General features: G+C 39.4%; 1 protein-coding gene across 11 annotated transcripts in view; it reads left to right on the top strand.

Annotated features, from left to right (window-relative positions):
- Positions 1-26391, top strand: part of ppfia1 (PTPRF interacting protein alpha 1) — a 233663-nt gene that overhangs the window by 42006 nt on the left and 165266 nt on the right. For all 11 annotated transcript variants that reach the window (XM_055174007.2, XM_055174006.2, XM_055174015.2 and 8 more), the window contains exon 2: positions 23281-23541. In XM_055174007.2, coding sequence (XP_055029982.1) covers positions 23281-23541 — 261 coding nt within the window. The remainder of the gene's footprint in view (positions 1-23280; positions 23542-26391) is intronic.

The raw sequence follows: 26391 nt of genomic DNA, 5'->3' as shown, positions 1-26391 counted from the left end.
TTATTGGAGTTGAGCTTAAGAAAGTTATGTGTCATCCAGTCACTAACATCGCTAATGCAGTCTGTTAGCTTAGAAAACGTGTGTGTTTCGCTGGGATGTGAGGAGATGTAAAGCTGGGTATAATCCGCATAGCAGTGGAAACTTATGTTATGTTTCCTGATAATGTCTCCTAGGGGTAACATATATAACAAGAACAGGATAGGACCTAAAACTGATCCCTGCGGTACACCCTATTTAACCAGGGAGTGATATGACTCTTCCTCGTTTACATAAACAAAGTGATAGCGATTGGTTAGATACGACCTAAACCAGGCTAGCGCCTGACCCCTGATACCAACATATTTTTCTAGTCTATTGAGTAAGATTGTGTGATCTATTGTGTCAAAGGCTGCACTAAGGTCTAGGAATATAAGAATTGAGATTTCACCACGATCGGATTTTAATAGGAGGTCATTTGTAACTCTAAGCAGTGCTGTCTCTGTGCTATGGTGTGGCCTGAATCCTGATTGGAACTTTTCATATGTACTATTAGTTGACAAGAATGTGCGTAACTGGCTTGCCCCTACCTTTTCTAATATTTTCGAAAGAAAAGGGAGATTTGAGATTGGTCTCAGTGTTTCCCACAGGATTTTGAGGAGACTGTTGTGGTGATGACGTCACCCGCTAATTAGCATATATGTGACGTCATTATGTTGTGTTTGATCTAGTGTTGGCACCTGAAATATGTTTCATTTCTACTCTTTGATCTGTATCTGTATTTGATCTGTATTATATATCAAATTATATTTTAAGCCGAATTAAGCTGTTTTAAATGGTGAAATAAAAATGTAAATGGGAATCATGAAAATTCTATTTGTGGGGGCCAGTGTTGATTCTGTGGTGGGCAACCACAAATAAATCAATGTATGGGAAACACTGGGTCTAAAGTTATTAAGCTCTCCCTGATCAAGCTGTGGTTTTTTAATCAGCGGTTTAATAACTGCTAGTTTGAAAGCTGTTGGAACGTATCCTATTTCTAGCGATGAGTTAAAGATATTTAGAACCGGGGTTGACACTACAGGGAATACCTCTTTAAGTAGTTTTGTGGGAACGGGGTCTAATATGCAGGACGAGGATTTGGATGATGTAACTAGTCTAGAGAGCTCATCCATTGTAGTAGGTTTAAATGAATCAAGATGTTCGTATGGTAGTCTAGTGTTAAGTGAACTAATGGGTAGAGTGGTGGCTGCCTGGGTAGCTACGATGTTTTCCCTAATAGCCGTAATTTTGTTAGAAAAGAAGTTCATGAAGTCGTTACTATTGTGTTGAAGTTTACTATTGGTTTCTGTTTGTTCTTTGTTTCTAGTCAGTTTTGCAACTGTGCTAAAGAGGAAACGAGGGTTATTATGATTCTCATTTATAAGCTTGCTAAGATACGTAGATCTGGCGGTTTTAATAGCCTGTCTGTAGTGTTTAACACTGTCATTCCATGCTGCACGCCATACCTCTAACTTTGTGCTTATAAATCAGTCTGTCTTGGGTCTTAAAGTGACAGTAGCCTGCTGCTTTCTGCTGCTTTAAACCCATTACTAACTGTTTGTTTTTTGCAATTTTCATTCAGGAGAAAAAAATTTGACAGGAATAAAGATTTGTTATTTATCATGATAATTATTGATATCGACTGATATGGAAAACATTTTCTTCATAATTTTTTTGGCCATATCGCCCAGCCCTATCCTGCTGTATACTGCAGGGCTCGACATTAAGGCTTGTCCGCTTGTCCGGGACAAGTGGATTTTTTGTAGGACAAGTGTAAGAGAAAATTAGTTGTCTGACTGGACAGGTTAAATTTCAAACAAAAATATAGCTGCAAGCAGCGATGGCGGGCCCTCGCACGTATTTTTAGCGCTACACGGTGCCTCCGAGAAAACGATGCACGGTGGGCAAGTGCATCAAGTGGGTAAATATCGGTGGACTATTTATGTTGTTACTGACCCAATTGGGGACTGTAGGTAAAAGAAACCTCACATTTTGGACAAACGGGGGCGCTAGTGAGCGACTTAAGAGGCACACCTATGTCTGACCTGTTTGTCAACACTTAACAGTTGACAACTCTGATGTGTGTGCCAAATTTGAAGTTAATCTAAGCATGCCAAGAGGCTTAAATATTCCTGAAATAATAGTAAACTTTGATGCGTTGCCATGGCAACAACATTCGAGATGTCAAAAATCCCTTCGCATTTTATCATCTCCAATGTCTCAGCATCATGTTTACCACGTTTGGTGTCAATCGCATGAATATCCTAGAAGGAGTATTTAAAAGTTCACTGCATGCAACTGAAGGGCTTAAATATGCTTTTAAAATGAAAGTAAAGTTTGAAGCGTTGTCATGGGAACAACGTTCGAGATATCAAAAATCCCTTCGCAATTTATCATCTACAATGTCTCGGCATCATGGTGACCACTTTTGGTGTCAATCGCATAAACATTCTAGGAGGAGTATTTAAAAGAACATCACATGGAACTGTCAAAAAAATCAACCTTTGTGACTGCAACACTTCCTGGCGCCTGGTGGTGGCGCTATACCCAAGACTTACAATAGGCACATAGATGCGATCGGAATCTTCAGACGAACAAACACCCCGCGTGTCATCACTATAAGACATTTTTTGCCTTAGATATTAGACACTTCCTGTTTCTCTGAATTTGCCATAAATTTGTCGCCTCGCCATGGCAACACCGTTCGAGATATCAAAAATCCCTTCGCAATTTAGCAAGTCCAATGTCTCAGCATCATCTTCACCACGTTTGGTGACAATCATATGAATTCCCTAGGAGAAGTATTTAAAAGTTCATGACTGACACACTTCCTGGCGCCTGGTGGTGGCGCTATACCCGGGAGTCACAATAGGCACATCGATGCGATCGGAATCATCAGACAAACAAACACCCCGCGTGTCATTACAATAAGACATTTTTTGGCTTACATATTAGACACTTCCTGTTTCTCTAAATTCGCCATGACTTTGTCACCTCGCCATGGCAGAACCGTTCGAGATATCAAAAATCCCTTCGCAATTTAGCAAGTACAATGTCTTGACATCATGATCACCACGTTTGGTGTCAATCCCATGAATCCCCTAGAAGGAGTATTTAAAAGTTCACCGCATGCATTTTTTAAACAATCCAAAATGGCAGACTTCCTGTTGGGCGGAGCTAAAATGTTAGAGGGCGAAAGTTGTTCGGGTCGATGAGATCTATATGCGTACCAACTTTCATACATGTGCGTACATGCTTGCCCGATCTGTGCACCAATGTTTTTTTTTGCATTACAGGGGGCGCTACAGAGCCCCTGTGCCACGCCCGTGTTCCAGCCTTTGCCCGTTCGCAATGACGGACGACTTTGACGTCTGTGCCAAATTTCAAGAGTTTTCGAGTATGTTTAGGCACCCAAAATGCCCAAAAGTGTTAAAAAAAATAAAATAATAAAAAATATAGCTGCAAGCAGCGATGGCGGGCCCTCGCACGTTTTTTTACAGCTACACGGTGCCTCCAAGAAAACGATGCACGGTGGGCAAGTGAATCAAGTGGGTAAATATCGGTGGACTATTTATGTTGTTACTGACCCAATTAGGCACTGTAGGTAAAAGAAACCCCACATTTTGGACAAACGGGGGCACTAGTGAGCAACTAAAGAGGCACACCTATGTCTGACCTGTTTGTCAACACTTAACAGTTGACAACTCTGATGTGTGTGCCAAATTTGAAGTTAATCTAAGCATGCCAAGAGGCTTAAATATTCCTGAAATAATAGTAAACTTTGATGCATTGCCATGGCAACAGCGTTCGAGATGTCAAAAATCCCTTCGCAATTTATCATCTACAATGTCTTGGCATCATGTTGACCACTTTTGGTGTCAATCGCATAAACATTCTAGGAGGAGTATTTAAAAGAACATCACATGGAACTGTCAAAAAATCAACCTTTGAGACTGCAACACTTCCTGGCGCCTGGTGGTGGCGCTATACCCGAGACTCACAATAGGCACATCGATGCGATCGGAATCTTCAGACGAACAAACACCTCGCGTGTCATCACTATAAGACATTTTTTGTCTTAGATATTAGACACTTCCTGTTTCTCTGATTTCGCCATGACTTTGCCGCTTCGCCATGGCAACACCGTTCGAGATATCAAAAATCCCTTCGCAATTTAGCAAGTCCACTGTCTTGACATCATGATCACCACGTTTGGTGTCATTTGCATGAATCCCCTAGGAGGAGTATTCAAAAGTTCACTGCATGCATTTTTTAAACAATCCAAAATGGCGGACTTCCTGTTGGGCGGAGCCAAAATGTTAGAGGGCGAAAGTTGTTCGGGTCGATGAGATCTATATGTGTACCAACTCTCGTACATGTGCGTACATTTTTGCCGAATCTGTGCCCCAATGTTTGTTTTTGCATTACAGGGGGCGCTACAGAGCTCCCTTGCCACGCCCGTGTTCCAGCCTTTGCCCAGTCCTAATGGCCGACGACTCTGACGTCTGTGCCAAATTTCAAGAGTTTTCGAGTATGTTTAGGCACCCAAAATGCCCAAAAGTGTTAAAAAAAAATAATAATAAAAAATATAGCTGCAAGCAGCGATGGCGGGCCCTCGCACGTTTTTTTACCGCTACACGGTGCCTCCGAGAAAACAATGGACAGTGGACACGTGCATCAAGTGGGTAAATATCAGTGGACTATTTCATGTTTCTACTGACCTATTTGGGTTCTGTAGGTAAAAGAAACCCCACATTTTAGACAAACGGGGGCACTAGTGAGCCACTAAATAGACACGCCTTTATCTGACCTTTTTGTCAACACTTAACAGCCGAAAACTCTCATGTGTGTGCCAACTTTTAGGTTAATCTAAGCATACCAAGAGCCCTAAATATGCCAGATATAAAAGTAAAGTTTGGGGCGTTGCCATGGGAACAGCGTTAGAGATATCAAAAATCCCTTCGCAATTTATCATCTACAATGTCTCAGCATCATGTTGACCACTTTTAGTGTCAATCGCATAAACATTCTAGGAGGAGTATTTAAAAGAACATCACATGGAACTGTCAAAAAAATCAACCTTTGTGACTGCAACACTTCCTGGCGCCTGGTGGTGGCGCTATACCCGAGACTCACAATAGGCACATCGATGCGATCAGAATCTTCAGACGAACAAACACCCTGCATGGCATCACAATAAGATATTTTTTACCTTAGATATTAGACACTTCCTGTTTCTCTGATTTCGCCATGAATTTGTCGCCTCGCCATGACAGAACCGTTCGAGATATTAAAAATCCCTTCACAATTTAGCAAGAACAATGTCTCGGCATCATGTTCACCACGTTTGGTGTCAATCCCATGAATCCCCTAGAAGGAGTATTCAAAAGTTCACCGTATGCATTTTTTAAACCATCCAAAATGGCAGACTTCCTGTTAGGCGGAGCTAATAGGTTTGATTGTGAAAGTTGTTCGTGTCGATGGGATCTATATACGTACCAAATCTCGTACATGTGCGTACATGTTTGCCAGATTTGTGCACCAATAATTTTTTGCATTATAGGGGGCGCTACAGAGCCCTACTGCCACGGCCATGTTCCAGCGTTTGCCCCGTCCTAATGGTCGACGACTTTGAGGTCTGTGCCAAATTCCCGGTGTTTTCGAGCATGTTAAGGCACTCAAAGTGCATGCCAAGTGCTTAAATATGCCTGAAAATGAGAGTAAAATTTGACGTGTTGCCAATGGAGCAGCATTCGAGATATCAAAAATCCCTTCGCAATTTATCATCTACAATGTCTCAGCATCATGTTGACCACTTTTGGTGTCAATCGCATGAAAATCCTAGGAGGAGTATTTAAAAGTTAACTGCATGCAACTGTCAAAAAATCCACCTTTTGTGACTGTCACACTTCCTGGCGCCTGGTGGTGGCGCTATACCCGAGACTCACAATAGGCACATCGATGCGATCGGAATCCTTGGCCGAACATACACACTGCGTTTCATCCCAATAAGACATTTTTTGCTTTGGATATTAGACACTTCCTGTTTCTCTGAATTCGCCATAAATTTGTCGCCTCGCCATGGCAACACCGTTCGAGATATCAAAAATCCCTTCGCAATTTAGCAAGTCCAATGTCTCAGCATCATCTTCACCACGTTTGGCGTCAATCGTATGAATTCCCTAGGAGAAGTATTTAAAAGTTCATGACTGACACACTTCCTGGCGCCTGGTGGTGGCGCTATACCCGGGAGTCACAATAGGCACATCGATGCGATCGGAATCATCAGACAAACAAACACCCTGCATGGCATCACAATAAGATATTTTTTGCCATAGATATTAGACACTTCCTGTTTCTCTAAATTCGCCATGATTTTGTCACCTCGCCATGGCAGAACCGTTCGAGATATCAAAAATCCCTTCGCAATTTAGCAAGTACAATGTCTTGACATCATGATCACCACGTTTGGTGTCAATCCCATGAATCCCCTAGAAGGAGTATTTAAAAGTTCACCGCATGCATTTTTTAAACAATCCAAAATGGCAGACTTCCTGTTGGGCGGAGCTAAAATGTTAGAGGGCGAAAGTTGTTCGGGTCGATGAGATCTATATGCGTACCAGCTCTCGTACATGTGCGTACATGTTTGCCCGATCTGTGCACCAATGTTTTTTTTTGCATTACAGGGGGCGCTACAGAGCCCCTGTGCCACGCCCGTGTTCCAGCCTTTGCCCATTCGCAATGACGGACGACTTTGACGTCTGTGCCGAATTTCAAGAGTTTTCGAGTATGTTTAGGCACCCAAAATGCCCAAAAGTGTTAAAAAAAATAAAAATAATAATAAAAAAAATAAATAAATAAATAAATCCTAAGAAAAACAATAGGGCTTCGCACCTTTCGGTGCAGGCCATTCTGGCCTGCTCCTCGGTGCTCGGGCCCTAATAATAAATCCGAGCAAAAACAATAGGGCTTCGCACCTTTGGGTGCAGGCCATTCTGGCCTGCTCCTCGGTGCTCGGGCCCTAAAAATATAGCTGCAAGCAGCGATGGCGGGCCCTCGCACGTTTTTTTACCGCTACACGGTGCCTCAGAGAAAACGATGCACGGTGGGCATGTGCATCAAGTGGGTAAATATCAGTGGAATATTTCATGTTGCTAGTGATCCATTTAGGTACTGTAGGTAAAAGAAACCCCACATTTTAGACAAATGAGGGCGCTAGTGAGACACTAAATAGACACGCCTTTATCTGACGTTTTTGTCAACACTTAACAGCCGACAACTCTGATGTGTTTGCCAAATTTAAATTTAATCTAAGCACGCCAAGAGCCTTAAATATGCCTGAAATAAAAGTAAAGTTTGACGTGTTGCCATGGGAACAGGGTTCGAGATGTCAAAAATTCCTTCACATTTTAGCATCTACAATGTCTCAGCATCATGTTGACCACTTCTGGTGTCAATAACATTATTTACCTAGAAGGAGTATTTAAACGTTCACTGCATGAAACTGTAAGGCTTAAATATGCCTTTAAAATGAAAGTAAAGTTTGACACGTTGCCATGGGAACAGCGTTCGAGATATCAAAAATCCCTTCGCAATTTATCATCTACAATGTCTCGTCATCATGTTGACCACTTTTGGTGTCAATTGCATGATTTTTCTAGAAGGAGTATTTAAAAGAACATTGCATGGAACTGTCAAAAAAGTCCAGCTTTGTAACTGACACACTTCCTGCCGCCTGGTGGTGGCGCTATACCCGGGAGTCACAATAGGCGCATCGATGCGATCGGAATCTTCAGATGAACAAACACCCCGCTTGTCATTACAATAAGACATTTTATGCCATAGATATTAGACACTTCCTGTTTCTCTGATTTCGCCATGACTTTGCCGCTTCGCCATGGCAACACCGTTCGAGATATCAAAAATCCCTTCGCAATTTAGCAAGTCCAATGTCTTGACATCATGATCACCACTTTTGGTGTCATTTGCATGAATCCCCTAGGAGGAGTATTCAAAAGTTCACTGCATGCATTTTTTAAACAATCCAAAATGGCGGACTTCCTGTTGGGCGGAGCTAAAATGTTAGAGGGCGAAAGTTGTTCGGGTCGATGAGATCTATATGCGTACCAACTTTCGTACATGTGCGTGCATGTTTGTCCGATCTGTGCACCAATGTTTGTTTTTGCATTACAGGGGGCGCTACAGAGCCCCTGTGCCACGCCCGTGTTTCAGCCTTTGCCCGTTCGCAATGACGGACGACTCTGACGTCTGTGCCAAATTTCAAGAGTTTTCGAGTATGTTAAGGCACCCAAAATGCCCAAAAGTGTTAAAAAAAAAAAAAAAAAAAAAAAACAATAAATTCGAGCAAAACCAATAGGGCTTCGCACCTTTCGGTGCAGGCCATTCTGGCCTGCTCCTCGGTGCTCGGGCCCTAATAAAATGTCATGCTACTTAACGTTATGTGCCGTAAATGACAGAGCAGAACGTGCAGCCCAAACACCAAGCGGAATATTGAACAGAGAGCGCAGCGCGCCACAAACACACACACGCACACACACGTTTACACCTTACTGTTATTGTTCCTAAACAAGCTGTGCGCGCATGAAACCTGTTGCCAAACACGGAGGGGCAGGACGGCATATTTTCTGCCTTTTCGGCAGCTGCAATTAGAAGTTATTAAAACGAGGCAAAAAGACAGGAGTGGAGAGTGATGTTTCGTATTTTTTCTCTTCTAAAGTTCGGTAAAAACACATGGGCTTAAAATCTTGTTTAAGAATCTGTTTTATAATGAGAATCTCTCTTCCAGCGCGCCTATGTGTGTGTGTGTGCGCCGCCTGACAGCCGATTTGAATCTGACAGAGTTTGTCACTGTACTTTCAAAAATCCCACAGGGTAAATGTTAGGATTAAGATTGATTTTATATATAACAGATAATCCAGATACATTTACCCTAATAAGTTTTTTATAACATGGTAATGTTTTAATGTTTTGCTTTAGTGTTTTAAAGGCACACCGCAGAACTTTTTGGCCACTAGGGGGCGCTAGACATGTATTTTTCACGCCTAGCGCCCCTAGAGGCCACAAGTGCCGCAGCACTGTCACAAAATGAAAAGAACTGGCCAACCTTAAAACTTAACTAAACTAAAAACTAAACCTTTAAAACGCCAAACGATCAACATTTTGAGGCATCAGGGAGAAACGCAGTCATGTTACAACTTTCTGATGAGGAACTCAATCTGAAGGTTGCAGCCTCCGGATGTCGTATTTCTAAGCTGCATATGTCATTAAGACTGTCTTATTTCAGAATATTAACAATTATAAAGTTGACTATTATACTTAGTTAATCGTAAATTGTTGCAGTATGCGTATGACTTGCGAATGTAATGCTCAGTTTACCTTAATACACCAAGCTTGATGACGTATGCAGCCTGCATACAGTATTTGACCTCCGGAGCCTGCAGCCTTCCAATTGAGAAACGACCAGAAGTATTTCCTTGCCTTTTTCAAAAAAATATTGTTGCATCATCCCTCTCTCCCTCGCCACCAGGATTTTCCGCAATGGTGCTCGTTTTTCCTCTCTTTTGTGTGAAAATTGTCGCTCCTAATCCAAGTAAACCGATGTGTTTGGGTCTGCCGCTTTATAATACGTCACGCGAGTCACAGCGGAACGCAGCAAATGAGGAAGAGAGAAGAGAGAAACACTCGGATCTGATTGGTAAATGAATAGGGTTTGGTTTTACACTGTGTGAGTTTGAGCAAGTTTGACTTACTGCTATAGCATCCTGGATTGTAATGTAAATACCATAGACAGTAAAAGAAAGGTAAATAAGTGAACACGTGAATGCAGCATCTGAATACAGGGAACTATATGCAAGATAATCGTCGTCGTTTATAAAGAAGATCGCATTTATGTATGAATCAAGATGGTGAGTTTATATAAAAAATTGCCTTAAAGGGGATTTGAACCCGGGTCGCCCATGTCATAGGTCCGTGACACTAACACAGCACCACAGAATCACATAATAGAAGTTGCTCTCTACACTCCTTAAGTAACCTCTTGCAAAATTCATGTAAAAAAAAAATTGTGTGGAGGAAGTGACGTATGCCGTAAAGCAGTCGAATTTTGTAGTTTTTTTTAGAGCCCGACCGATTTATCGTTTTGCCGATTTTATCGGCCGATATGAGCATGTCGCAGATATAAACGTTTGTTACAGAACACATTAAATGCATTTGAAAGATGTAAGTACTTGTTTGTCCAGTGCGCCATACTGGTTGCTAATGGTGACCCAGATCACTCACTGTAGTGACACCAGCCAATCCCCCACCCCCTTCACCTCAGTCAGTCAGTCTCTCAGTTCAGGTGGCATGGAAGCAGTCACGCAGTGTCTTCTTCACAACATTTTTACACCTGGTATTAAGACACGCTTTGGTCGATTGGATTATAAATGGACAAGAGAGACGCATTCCCGCTTACATTTGGTGTTTTTAATCCGTCTCTTTGTCGACTTGCGAGTTAAAACGCAAGCGGGAGAAATGACGCGAGACGGAGAAATGACACGTTTAAACTACGCGCAGCCGTGCACTTATATATCACTATATGAGATTATTGCTGCTTGTGTTGCTAGTTAACATGCTCATTTCAGAGCAATTGATTCAATAAGCTCGCGCAACTCTACACCCTTGCTAAATAAAAGAGGCGGAGCGAAGACGCTTTAGTTTTATAAAAGTCTAAAGTTTGCACGGAACCCTGGGTTTGTGTTATAAAAACGTTGTGCACAACATTAAACATAGCGTACATTAGTATGTGCTCCGTCAAGCATTGTCTTCGTAACGGTGAGTGGCTAACTAATTTGTGAAGTACACAACTTACTGTAAAGCTAATATTAATCAATGACTTCATAAGTTTCTCTTTATAACGTTATTCTTGTCAAAACTGCAAATGATGCAAGTTTTATGTCTTTTGTTCTCTTTGTGTTTTAAAGTTATTTATAATAAGTCAATTTTACTGTTTAGTGCACTGATATCCAACTAATTTTGGATAATAAAGTTTATTGTTAACTTCTTGCCTATAGTACATATCTTTGTCACATCAATATAAGTGTTGGATCACCACATTTGTAAGTGATCACCACATTTGTGAGTGATCATTGCATTGCATTGTATTTATTCATATACAGTATATTATGTTAAAGTATATAGTGTATTCTATGTACAGTACTGTAGTATAATATACTGTAGTATATACTGAACTATAATATACACATAAAGAATGTCGGCCGATATATCGTTATCGGTCTTTTTTTACTCCCTAATATCTGTATCGGCATCGGCCCGAAAAAACGCATATCGGTCGGGCTCTAGTTTTTTTGTGCTCTGGTTACTACCCGAAACCCTAAGTTTTAAAGTACGAGTAAAATCGATACAGACCCCGTCAGGCTATGGTAGATATGTCATTCGACCTATTTAAAGTCGATCACTATCACAAGGGTCTTGAAAATTTATTATGAAGGTTGAAAAACTACATGGTGTCGCTTTAATGTCAGACAATCATTGAAATGTGGGGAAAATGTAGAGAAAGGCACCAGATATAGCATCCTTCAGAAAGAGTAGCAAGAAGCAGCCAAATGAATCTTAGTAAAATACATTTCAGTGGCCTACAAAATTCACATGATTTTCTGGTCTCTATAGTTTTTTCAGCAATGGGAGATATAAATTCGGGTTTCAAAGTAAATTTCAAAAGTTTTATTTGAATAAATAGTTTAAAAAAACATGATGTTGAAATATGACTATACATTGTATGTTAATTTCAATTCATTTTAATTAAAATTAAAGTATTGTGGCAATTGTATGTTATACATCATTGTGATTAACGCACCTATAATACTTAAAAAAGTATTTTAAGGATGGATGATAAAGCAATAAGCCCCAAGAAGCAGTGGGTTACCAGTGCCTTTTATAACAGCTAAGGGGTGTTGTTAGGCATGACCCTGAGCTGTTATAAAATGCACTGTAACCTCACTGCTTTGCGGGATTTATTGCGTTTATAAAACAGTTACTTCATATGCATAGCAGGGTTTCACAAAATGAAACACAAATAAATAAGTTGTAATTATATTAGTACAAATATTACTCTTCCGCCAAACAAAGTAGTTCCTCAGAATCAAGTGTGGCTGCAACAGAGCACAATTCTCGAGCAATACAGACGCAGCAAAGACACAATAAAAATATGATTAAAGACTGTGGTGTTTATTTTCATAAATCAACATTCATCTAAAGTATACATTAACATTTATATCGTGTAACTGTTTTTCAATCACTCCGCAAAGAGACTTAGATTACTCTGCTGATTTTGGACATACAGATATGATTTATACATCATTTAAAACGTTAAAGTGTCTAGTTCTTTTCTGTCCACTCCCAATAAAAACAGAATGTTGTGCTTTTCGCAAAATTAAGAAAATAAACATGATGCGCGTTTTATTCTCTATCCCTCAGTGAAGTCATTTCAGAAACGCGCAAGAAAATTTACTGTAACCTAACGAATACATGTCATAGAAACAAAAGATAAATGTCTACATAATGCTTGGAATGTCAGCTTTTAAATGATTGACTGTATGAGAAGTAGGAGAGGGACCGTCTCTTCCTGTTACCTGTTTATCTGTAATGAGATGAGATCGCCACACCCCCGCGCAATTGAAGTGAACGAGCAGAGATATCCATATGCATAACTCGTGCCTCCCGCAGTCAATGGATACGCAATTCACAATCCAGTCTCTCCATTCCTTGTTGTTTCATCGGAGTGCACCAAACATGACATCTAAATCCTTATTTACTTGCGTATGTGTGTCAGTATCTTCAGACGCGAGTGATTTCTTTGTCTTCCGTCAAACAGTTCACGCGAAGGGAAACGCACATACACAAACACACGAGTCAGGCAATTTGACGCGCTTTTTGGTATTCTTATAATAAATATGCGATTGCAAACAGTACAATCCTTATTTAGTTGCGTTTAAGCGCATATCTCCGCACAGCAAGTTTATTAAACACAGGATCACACGCGTGTGCACACATACTGCTTTCATGATCAACACGTGAGGGAGTAATGGCGGTGGCTGTAAACAAACAAAGTCCCCTGTCAGTTGGACAGCAAGTAGACTTTTGAATCTGAAAAAATGAGTGGATTAAAGAGAGACACTTTTCCTGCTTCTGCTCTATCTAATAGAAATAATAACCATTATAACACCAGTCACATTTCTAATCTATAGACCTGCACTGTCTATCATTAATATACTATATTATTGTATTTAATAGAGTTTGATTAAAGGGGTCATCTAATTGCTTCATAACAGTTTTTATTTTTCCATAAAGACATAAAGTAATATCAAACTACATTTAATTTGTTGTTTCTTTTCTTTAAAATTGTATATCTACTACAATCAGTCACATAGGAAAAAGTAAACTACATTTACATACTGTGAATCGTTTTTTAAAATCGAGAATCGTTTTTGAACCGAAAATCGATTTTGAATCGAATCTCGAGCCTAAAAATCGGAATCGAATCGTGAAATTTTCTGAATCGTGCACCCCTACTTTTTACTGCACAAAAGTAAACCTCTCGCTGGCCAACCAAACACTGTGTTCATTTTTACGATGGCCAAACACTTTACTATGATTACTATGGTTTTTAAAGGTATACTTGTGAAATTAATAGAAAATATTTCTATATATTTCTATATATACAGCAGGGTTCCCGCGGGGTATTAAAAAGTCTAAAATTTAGAAAGTTAAATTTAAGGCCATAAAAAGTCTTAAAAAAGGACAGATTTTCATCCTAGGTCTTAAATTTAATTAACCCAAGCCTTAAATTTCTTACTTCCATTTATTCCCGAAAAGGGTTGTCTGAAAAAAAATAGTAATTTAAAATGCTGTAGAACTAATCAGTGAAGGAGGAAGAAAGTATTTGTTGGGCGGGCCTCTAAAAAGAAAAGTTCTGCACTTCGCGTGTCACTGAATGTCACTTCAATCCAGTTTTTAATCATTATTGTTTAAAGAGGATACAAATGTAGGCTATTATAATCCACGCAATTCATACCATAAGCTATATTTCAGGTGTTGTGCTCTGACTGTACACTGTAGGTTTGGCAAGAAACAAACCTTAAATGCAGTTTTGTATAAGCAAAAATCTTTTCTGTATTAATATAACCAACTAGCCCGTGGCTTACCTGAGCATTTTCCAGGTTCTGAAACAGAGGACCCAGAAGTGAAAAAATCAACACTGCTTTATTGAAAATCAACTTAAACAGTCAGGCCGTCTAGTCCCAAGCTACCAACAACAACTTTAGTGTAACACAGTTTTCACTGCATATGCAGCCTACAAATGCGACCTCTGGAGGCTACAGCCTGTCCTGTTGGTCTTAAATTTCACTCATAATGGTCTTAAAAATTTCTTAAGTCTTAAATTTGACTTGGTGAAACCTGCAGCAACCCACACACACATTATATATATATTTTTTATTAAAAATTCCCAAGTAAACCTTATCATGGTTTTACCACAGAGAAAGTTACATTTCTATTCCTACAAGGCTCATTATGTGGCTCATTATGCAATTTTTTTGTCTCTCAGCTGTCAATCACTGATTATTCAGGAGCCTTCCCGCCTCCACGCATATGGCCTGTCCCAAGCAAATGTGTCTTAGAAATTGTAAATCACTATATTGTTTTATGTTAAGCCAAAATAGGTCATTCTTGTGATTCGTCTAGATCCGATGAGTTTTTGAAAATGAGGGGTGAGGGGGGTCTGCGACATGGTAGCAGTAAATGAAATTATGAAAATCATGCCCAGCTATTGTGGACACGATGTCAAATTACTAGCCAGTTTGGCGGGTTATGCTTTACAATTTATAGCCACCTCATTTGCTGCCGAAGTTTAAGCAGTCTGCAGATTGAGTGCACACACTTAACTAAGGTTACGCGCCCACGTCACGTTGCTGTGCGCGTGGTCATAAAGCTTAACATTTGTTCACGCACCGCAGTTTTAAGTTAAGTGATTTTAAGCCGTTGAAACACAAACAAAAGTGCTATATGCGCTATATACCTGTTTCTGTTTAAGAGGAGCGTGCAAGCCGCGTATCCGCTTCTCATTAAGCTCGTGAGTATTTGCCGTTGTATTAGCCTTAAATGCATACACGCTTCAAAATTCCCATCTTTTGCAAGTATCCTCATAAACACGAACATTTAGGTCTTAAGAGAATGTAAACGACTAAAACAGAAAACGCATGTGTTAACAGTATAGATCCAGACTTCAGTCTAAAAAGGGAAGTTACCTAGTTTTACTCCTGTCTGTCAATCTTGTTAATCAAACAGCATTGAGAGAAAATCTCTCACTGCTCTTAACTTAATCCCTTTTCTACCTTTAGTAAGATTTGTACGTCGAATTGTACAGAAGTTTGATTCGAGTTGCTCGTTCAGGGTTTATATTCATATACTGTATTATTAGAGCTATGACTGTGATCAGAACAAACCCTGAATTATGTTTATGTGTACTACTAAATAATAATAAAAATACAAATTTCTGTAACACTGTTGAGTTGTGCTACACTGCTGATGCATGGATGATGATGGAGATTAATCTTAAAGTATATTTATTAACTTGCTGCTGTTGACACATCATTCTCACGGTCAGAGCAGCTCTACATACATGCGGAGATGAACACACACACACTGATCTACCGTAACCCACAGGGGACAAACATTAATGCAAACGCGTTTTACATAGCTTACACTTTGGTGCCCTCTTGTGACCACTCACATGCACAACACAGAACAACTAAGGACATTATAAACATGTTTAACAAACACTTTACAAAAAGGTTGTATTTGTTCACATTAGTAAATGCATTATGAACAAAAAATGAACATTATATTTGTATATAAGCATTCATTAATTCTTGTTTATGTAATTACAGTAATTGATGTTAGTAATTGATGTTGCATTAACTATGCTAACGAGTTCAAATATGATTTAAATTAAAATGCTAAAATCATATTTAAATGATATATATATATATATATATATATATATATATATATATATATATATATATATATATATATATATATATATATATATATATATATATATATATTAGGGGTGGAACTAGGGCTGAAACGATTCATCGAGTTACTCGATTTACTCGATTCAAAAAATTCCTCGAGGCAAAAATTCTGCCTCGACGCCTCGTTAAATTCCTATGACGCCCACTACACGTGCCGAGATCTGATTCACACGGACTGTTGTTCAATGTTCAGGAAGCAAATCATAGCGCGTGATACATTTTGAATTTAGTTGGCGCGATGGCGGAGCGAATATGTCCATAAACGGCAGAGAGAGAATGTCTAAAGTTTGGGATCATTACATTATTTTTACATTCAGCATCTGAACCAAAAACATCAACTGCTGTTTCACCAAGCGTCGATAAAACAAGGTAACGTAGCTTCCGCTGATTTTAATCCCATACTGTATTTGTAGCGATGTCGTTATGCGGGTTGACTAGATATGATGTTTAGCTTTGATGTTTTTAAGTAGTAAACGTATTCACGTTCAATTGCAGGAGAGTATAGCTTAATAAAGAACCTCACACACGCGCATGCACTTTACAGGTGTGTGTACCAAAAAACGGCACCACAGTGCAATCATATATGGGCAACTTGTAATCTGACATATTTTGTTCAATAATAATAATCTTTGTCTTGGCATAAATTATTCTCTCTCACGCGAGTCAGACCGATCGCGCAATGCATCACATATGCTTAAACTTTTATGTAGCCACGCAACAATAATTTCAGCATGCATTCACTGTATACAGCGGGATGTGATGTTGTGATTTTTCGAACGGATTCTTAACCTAAAATGCACCGCAATGCAAGTGATGCAAACCAAATGCAGCATTCTATTGAAAATGAATGTATGTATTTCTGCAGTACCAAAATGAAATGAAGCAACTGAACGTCTGTGTGTGTCACTCTTCCTCACGCACAGAACGCATGCACACACACAAGTGCACCTGCGCGCATACACACAGGTTGTTACCATAGCAAATAGGCTCACCCCAGAAATGATTTATTATATGTTAGTAGCCTAATGGTAAATGCTGCAAGTGTAGAAATGAACATAAACCAGATATTTACTTTGATGTCAGGGCTAGATTACAGCATGAAACATGTTGTGCATTTTAATAAATTAAAGTGTTTAATTGTTGGCAGTGGCACTGGCACTTATAAACACTAAATGGGTAAAAATAAATAGGCTTATTTTTTGGAGCCAAATACCTCTGTTTTTTTAGAAATAAAAGCCAAATGCTTGAACATTTTACAGCCACGTCATTTTCGTTATGCATTATTTGTTTTGGTTGTTTAAAAACACATACAAAATTTTTATCCGATTACTTGATTAATCGATCGATTTAGTGCTAGATTAATCGATTACAAAAAGAATCGATAGCTGCAGCCCTAGGTGGAACGGTACACAGAAGTCCCGGTTTGGTTCGTACCTCGGTTCAGGGGCCACGGTTCGATTCACTTTCGGTACAATGGAGGGAAAAGCAAAACAAAAATGAAGAAGGCATTTTTTTAGTACTTAAGATAATCTTAAAAACATAGGTGTCTTTATCAGTGTCATTTTGAGATGTCATGAATATGAACTGAAATGCATTTAACATACTATCTCGTATTTCAAAAATGTATACCACTTTAAGTAATCTTGTACTCATCTTTCATACAAATATGGGTTCAAATGTATTACAAGTGTTACCTAAATACATTTTAAAATTACATTTTGGCCTTATTTCATATTAATGTACTAAAGAATAAAAAAATAGGCTTGTAGGATGAATTAATAGGTGTGTACGACTTCACGAGGCGCTGAAAGAAACGACAAGTGGATGACGTCAGAGTCATGAAATCAGCCTCCTCCGCAAGATTTCTCGCGGTACTCTGACGCTGATGGCGCTGCGTAAAGTTGAGCACATTTTAAAAAAGCAGCTGAACTCGACAGAACTGCACCTCGTCCATTAATTGTATATTAGCATGTAGGGCTGCACGATTAGAGGAAAAATGATGATCATGATTATTTTGCTCAAATTTTTGATCACGATTACTTTCACGATTCATTTTTTAGTGAAGAATAAGAACTTTTATTCACTTCAGTTTTTTTTACACCTTGCAGCCATGTGTATATACACATATGCACAGTATATAAAAAATGCAACTAGAAGATAAAATACTAAAAGTTACTTTGCTGAGGCTTCTGACAATGTTTTTTTATACCTTTTGTAAAAATAAAACTGTGCCTCTTTTCAAATGGTAATAACAAAATCCAATTAGAATAAAACTGGAATACAAAAACATTTTTAGAGTAAAACATTTTTGTTAGCCTATTGTATGCCTTTATACTTACAGTCACTAAGAACACCTTAACAAAGAACTTAAACTTTATAGTGGCAATTTGCTTAACCAGAAACTATCCACCTTTCTCAATGTATTTCTTTAGGTACATTCAACAGCACATTAAAGCCTCAACTGTAACCCTGTGTATGAGGGTTTTGATGCTTTTTTAACAAATAAAAAACTGTGCTTGTTTGCATGTCAAATAGTAAAAACAAAATCAAATTAGAATAAAACTGCAATGTGAAAAACAAACAATTATTTTTTACTGGCCTATGATATGCCTACTTGTTTATGCATGTTAGAGATTTTGGGCTAAAAACACAAGCCTGTCAACATGATCTGGCTTTAGGGAAGACCGCAAGCAAGTAACTACATTTCCGCATGTACTAAAAGCCCTCTCTGAAGGTAAGCTTGTGGCTGGTATGCACAAGTATTTCTTTGCCACTTTTGACAGCCTTGGGTAGATCTTTTCATGTTCTTTCCACCATTTTAGTGGGTCCCCCTCACTATCCAGGTTGGATGACTGCAAGTAAGACTGCAGTTCACAGGCTACACTGGGCTCTAGGTTGTTAGGTGGCAAGGCTTGTTCAGTAGTCATCTTTTTCTTTGGAGCGCATCCAGCTTCAGCATTCTCAACAGTGTTTTCTTGTGGTGCTGCTGGGGATGTCACCTAAACGCATAAAAAGACAATTAGGATTTTAGACTTTATTGCCCTTGACAGGTCAGTATCATCATCCATAACTTTTAAGATTGACGAGTTAAAAAGATGAAGAACTGGCTTTACAAATGACACGCTGACGTACGTCTCGCCAGACAGTGCATCTGTAAAATTAACTAGAGGGTGCAGGGATTTGTTGATTCCCTCTAGCACATCCATGTCTTGCCATGTTGGGATAAGATGCCGAGACTTCTTGTCAGAAGACAGAACATGTGCAATGGCCTTTTGCTGCTCTATGACTCGCTCTATCACGGCTTGACGTGATCCCCACCTTGTCGGACACTCTGTTTTCAAGGAATGCTCGGGGAGCTTTAGCTCCTTTTGTGCTGCTATTAACTCCCTCTTACGCTTCCAGCTGTAGGAGAAGGCGCTCACCAACTTTTTGCAGATGCCCACAGCCCGGTCAATTCTTGGATCCTTCATGGCATTCTCTAGAAAAAAACACAACCACATCAGAAAAAACATTATCAAGCCCCAGCATAAGAAGACTTTGTTTTTTGTGAAACTTTTAATCAGAAATAAATCTTTGGTTTTTGATAATTATGTACAGCTACATTATACACAAACCATTAATTATTACTAGTAAAACTATTAGTAAACACTGACTTATTCTAAATTCCACTGGGTAAACATACATTCAGATGTAATAGCATTTGACCAGTCAAATGTAGCTGTTTTCTTTAGCGCTTAAATGTCTGTAATTTTATGAATGTTGTATGACAAAGTGTCACTGTAATATCATAAAAATACTAAATGCATTAAAAAAATTGTATTTACTAATTTAATACATTACTAAAATTAATAATTGAAATTAATGGTAACTAAGATAAGTAATTATAAATGCTTTGCAAGTACTTTTCATTGTTAACTATTATTAACAAATAACCCTTATTGTACAGTGTTAACAGTTTAACTTTATAAGGAAAAACACAACTTACCGATGGCTAAATGCAGTCTATGACCAAAGCAGTGTAGTCTTGTCCAGTTATTCATAGATGCTGCCCTAATCATATTAGCTGCGTTGTCAGTTGTGATGCATACGAGTCTTTCCTCCAGTAAACCCCATGCAGAGATCGCTTCTTTTAAGCCCGTTGCAATAGACTCTGACGTATGGTCTTGTGGGAAAAACAAAGTTTGCAAAACCTTGCTTTTCATTTCAAACTCGGTGTCAATGAAATGGACAGTCAAGCTTAAATACGGTTCTGTACTTCTACTTGACCATAAGTCGGTTGTTGCAGCAAAATATTCAAGGCTGCGGAGTTCTCTTTCTATTTCCAGTCGGCATTTCGCATACAGCGAGGGCAGCGCAACTTTGGAAAAATGGTTGCGTGAGGGAATGTTATATCTTTTGTCAAGTGTGGCAAGCATTTTTGTAAACCCCTTGCTGTTCACAGTGTTTATTGGACACATATCCTTGGCTATATGATACGCGATTGCCTCCGTTATTTCCCTGTGTCTTTGCGAGCAAGGCGAATATGGTGTTGCGTTTAACAATGTCCCCGTTATTGTTGTCTGTGTCGTGGATGGTCGGGGATTTTTGGTGGTTGTGGCTTGTGTCTTCAGCTTTTGAAACTCTTGATATTGCACTTTATGGTGTTTTTTAAGATGGTTAATGAGGTTTGTTGTGTTACCTTGGGACGTTTGGACGGAACAGGAGCACAGTTTGCACAAGACTCGTACCTGATCCACATCACTTTCTTCGAAGCCGAAATAATTCCAAACAAAAGGGTATGACCCCTTTTTTGGAACTAACACACGCCCTCCTGCACTTTGGTCTTGATGCTCTGCCATTGTCAAGGTGGAAAACTGTAAATTTCGTGATGCCAACGTACTTCCAGCATAACAAACACAGACCGCGCTTACAATTTAGACGCTGTCACGTCAGACTTCACGTCAGACCCTCTCCGTCATCCTCTCCGTATACTCCGCCCATAACAACAAACACGTTTCTTGATTTTAGACTGTTTGTTTTCTGCTTGGTATTTACACATGAAAATCGCGACGATTATCATTAATTAATTGCGTGGCGCACATATCGTTATCATGATAAAAATATGATTAATCGTGCAGCCCTATTAGCAGGACAATTTATCTCCTACTTCTCAGCGTGAGAAATACAAGGTGTGGCGGCGTGTGAACTGACTGAAATGCGTGTGTGTCAAGGTGAATGCGTGAGACTTGAGAGCCCCGATTAGATGTATTTCCACTCACATACCTAACAACTGCTGAACAACGCCGACGCACAGTCCTCGTCTTTTCCACCACTCTCTCGCCTGTACTGTTGTAACTGACTGGAAAACTGAAGTTTTGCCAAACTTGCGATCTTAAAGAGGCTGGCGGAGCGTCTAACTCTTGTGGAACACCACTTGCCATCCTCACTATCGCTGCTCACTAACTGACTGGACCGGCGTCGACCTGACAAAAAACTGCAGAGTGCCAGAATGTAGACGGGCTCTGATAGAGCGCATACATAGGCGGAGCTCGGCTGCATCGGCGCCAATCAGAGCTTCAGAGCTAAAGCGGGGCAACAGATTAGCTGTCCATAAAGAACCCGCATATCTAACAGTAGTTCCGCATTACATTAATTATTTTGCACGCAAGTTTTTTTTATTTTCATACCGTGTATTCTCCGTTTAAATTCATGCACCGAACCGTGACCCCCGTACCTTTATATATATGAAGAGTTTCGTTGCAAAACGAGATAACCACCGTTTTGTTAATTGTTCAGAAATCTCGTTTTTTGGTTGTTCATTCCAATTAATTTCAATTCAACTGCATTGACAAAAATTTAAAAAAATGGATTTATCTCGTTTTGCAACGAAACTCTATATATATATGAGCGCTTGTGTCTTTGTCACCTTTTTCACCCCTGATGAGTTTGCACCCCTGTCTTTGGAAAACATGTTTAGAATGAGTTTTGTGGACTTATATCATTGACTTAAAAATTTAGCTTTTACAAAAACCACCCATAAACATTTTTCTTTCAAAAATACAAACATGTACATACATGTTGATCATATAATATTGTAGCCCAGTTTGTGCTGAACGCAGTGTTATCAGACTTTTGCCATTTATATGTTTTTAAGCAACTGAAAAAAGCACAAATGCCAGTGCATGTCAAAACTTTCCAAGGGCCCTAAAAACCCCTTAGACCCCAGAGGGTTAACTCTTTCCCCGTCAGCGTTTTTTTTTTGCCACCCAGTTTTAGTTTAATGCCTTACAGAAAAATTTTCTTCTTTAAATAAACATAAAATATCAAATGAAAGAACAGACCATCCGCTTTCCAACAACAACAACAAAAAAAACGTTTCATCTTACCTTCATTTGTTCTCTTATCAGTTATCACCTCTGAAATGTTCAGCTAAAAGCGGAGATAATTCCATTTTTGTGAAGAACTTTTGTAAGAGATCAATTTCATAGCTATCAAAACTTACATGTCACGTTAAATCCACCACAACGCTGTTATGTCGAGTGAATGCGTCAGTGTTTAAGTTGTGTAAGATTGCCATCTAGTGGATAATAGCAGAAATATCAATTTAAGACAAAAACAACTCGGAGAACGTTTTCTCTTTTTTTGACGAAATTACTTAACAATATTTATTGACATTTATCTGGATATCGCCATAATTGTGCAAATGTAGAAAAAAATGATTAAAGACAGTGGTAACAGTGGCACAGTGATACTTATGTAATGCAGTCTGAACCGTGGGTTTACCGGGGTATTTTGTCACGGCTTAGAACGCGTTTCAACCAATGAAGAACCAGATCCAGCCGTTTTATAATAGAGATTTTATGTGCCACCCCAGAGTAACTGCTGGCCCCTGCCTGGCCACCCCTATGAAAAATCCCTGGCTCAGCCACTGATTAGCAAAACACAAAAAAGAAATAATATTATAAATCTTTACCCGGACAAGTGACTTTTGTGCATGGACAAGTGAAACAAATTTACTTGTCCGAAGGACAAGTTCCTCAAAAAGGTAATGTCAAGCCCTGATACTACACTGTCTTTTGCTCTGATGATCTGCTTCTGGTGTCATGTGTTTATTAAGACTGTCCTGTTGTCTCCATGCATAGTAATCCTCTGACTTGTGTTTGTGCAGATGATGTGCGAGGTGATGCCCACCATCAGTGAGGCGGAGGTTGGCACTAACGGAGGAGCTCTGGGCTCCGGCTCACCTGTGCCGACAGACTCTGAGGGTCACTTTGAGTCTTTGATGGTGTCTATGTTAGAAGAGCGAGATAGACTGCTGGATACGCTGAGAGAGACACAGGAAAACCTGTGCCTGACGCAGAGTAAACTGCATGAGGTCAGTCATGAGAGAGACTCCCTGCAGAGACAGCTCAACAGTGCACTGCCACAGGTGAGTCTATTACTTCTGTTGTACAACCATACAACAACACCCGAGTTTGACAATGGTAGAATAAATTTGAAATAGGGCTTCACATTGTAAGACCTACAGCACTATACACGTACAGTCAAACGTTTTGTCTTTTGCGGACCTAAAATTAAAAAGACCACATCAGTTTCACATGCTCAAATATGTGACGAAACGGAGTCCTGCACGCGGGGTGGGTGACTCGCTAAAATTTGATGTAACGCGTAGAATAATAATCACGTGTCGGGTGTGGTGCGGGTCGGACATGCAGTAAGCACGGGTGAGCTGCGGGTCCAATAGCCAAGATTATTTTAACTCAATCCAGCACACAGAATGGCAGATGCTTCCTAATAGTGCTGTGATTGTGTTCGCACTCTGTCTGCAGACCTTTAAAGGTTTCCGCATGACTTGCTCCTTTAAGCACCGCCAGTCATGCTGCATCTAATTGACAGCTATAATGCATTCACACAGCAAAAAAGGGAGTGACAAACTTATTTACTTACAGGCAGGGGCGGACTGGCCATCTGGCAGACCGGGCAGTTTCCCGGTGGGCCGACGTACTTTTTGGGCCGATCCATCTCATACTATTTTTGTCGGACCAGCCCAGTTAGCGTCTTTTTTTTCCTAGACCGCTATGAATTTGGTTCAGAGATTGGGGTTTAGTGTTTTAGCAATTCAGAAAAACTGTAATCAACATATAATATGACAGTTAATCAGATAGGAATATTTTTGTTGTGTTCATTATTTATTATAGGCTACGGTGTGTAGTGAATAGTGTTTTTAGGACCTAACAAAAATGTTTACAAATGTTTGAAGGATGAAGCTTGTTTAAGGATTCATGTGGATTATACAGTTTTACTGCATTAATAAATAACACGTTCTAGAAGTGTTTGTTGTTTTATGGAATTGGAGTTGCTATTGCTTAAAGGCGTGCAAAGATGGGTGGTATTTGTAAATATATGTAGTGTGGGCCGGTTTGGGCCAAAATGCCAGGGCCGAATTTTTGTCCCAGTCCAGCCCTGCTTACAGGTGTGAGTCTGGAAGTGTCCTGTTCAGACAGCAAATTACAGACAAAAATATAACACTGTCTGAATAAACAAGCAACCAACATCAGACATGTATACTATTTGCATGCGGTGCCTGTAACCATAGTGACAGATGTAAATATAAAAAAGTATTATTTATGCAATGGACAGACTGAGGTCGCATTGCAAAACATTCGACCTGTATCTGATTTAGAACCACATATGGAAGTAGCTCAAATCAGAATCGAAAAGATCAGATTCCATGTGGTTTGTGCGGTTCACACGGTCATATAAAGAAACAGACATGGGTCACATATGAGCAGAAAATCGGATTTTGATGACCGTGTGAACGTAGTCTTTCATATGTGGTTCTAAATCAGATACAGGTCGGATGTTTTGCAATGCGACCTCAATCTGAACAGTCATATCGGAATTCATGAGACTTTTACGTCATTCTAGATTGATGTGCGTCACAATCGCGGTAATATGCGCCAACGGCATGTATGCAAAAACATTTAAAAACATTAAAGACATTAAATATTAAGCTTCTGTTGCACATCGCCTTATACATGATAGCCCCTAACGCAAATAAGTGTGTTTGACTTTCCTGAAGCGTTGTCCAGATGACGGACCTGCACGTGACCCGGGAGTAGATTGCTTTGGTTCGTATCATTCGCTCCCAAAAAATTGAGAGAAAGCGTGTCAACTGGCCGGTCTGCACAGCTCCGTATGAAGTCCACAGTACACACAGCTGTCTGATTTTAGCCACATAATGTGAACAGTCAAAGAAAAAATAGCACAAATAGCATAATTTCACCAGCACCGCACATGATCGCTAGTTAACCTCTCGGCACGCACTAGCTCGGGTGCGGGATGACGTCAGTTTTTTGCTAATAATGTCTATATAGCCTACTGTCTACAAACATATTAACATTACTATACATAGTTTAAAATGTCTAGGAGTTTAGCATCTGTATGGTCTCTGTTTTGAGATACAGATGCTCTAGCATCATAAATATAGTATTTTGTTACAGAAGTCCAGATGACAACATGCAAAATATAAACGGGACTCCTTACCGTCGAATCCAGTCTGTTTCAGATGTGCAAATAACTCTTTAAAACCGTCTTATAGAATACATCCAATGACCATTTTTGGTATATAATATAAAATAGATATATTTTGCATGAATGTCTTGTAATAGAATATAATATACAATTTGAGGATTATGTACGTCGTAACATTGTATATGAGATTACACTCGCACTCAAACCCGCGTTCAAACTTTGTTTTAAAAAGTAGGCGGGAGTATAATACATAATATCCAAACAGCGCTGTCAAATATCGTGACGTCATCTGGCTTGCTTATTCCTCCAAATGATTTCATGGAAAATATTGATAGACAGAATTTGTAGCCAATTAGAATAACAAATACAACGATCTTTGTGTGACGTTTTATTTCCTGGTGTGAAAATGGCATTTTATACGCTAACATAAGTATCTACACAGACTGACACTGCAAAGTGACCTAAAAGATTTTTTGTTGGAATGGATTGGAACGAATTATGGACGTACTCCTCGCTTGTAAGTCACATTGGTCTACCAGTCTACGGCTGTAAGTAATTAAAGGTGCCCTTCCTCTGGCGTTTTTATTGTTTTAGACTGTTGTCTGAGGTCTACTCATGATGTTTGCATGATTTTTACATCCAAAACATCAAAAGCAATAAGTAATAGGCTATTTTGTACCCTGGTTTTGAGGCTGGTTAGAGAAGTGATCCGTTTTAATGGGCGGGCTGCATTGACGACTTGGAA

This window comes from Misgurnus anguillicaudatus, chromosome 15 (genome assembly GCF_027580225.2).
Source record: "Misgurnus anguillicaudatus chromosome 15, ASM2758022v2, whole genome shotgun sequence".
Classification (NCBI taxonomy): Eukaryota; Metazoa; Chordata; class Actinopteri; order Cypriniformes; family Cobitidae; genus Misgurnus; species Misgurnus anguillicaudatus.
Note: the sequence above shows the minus strand (reverse complement) of the source record. Positions and strands in the feature narration are given on the sequence as shown.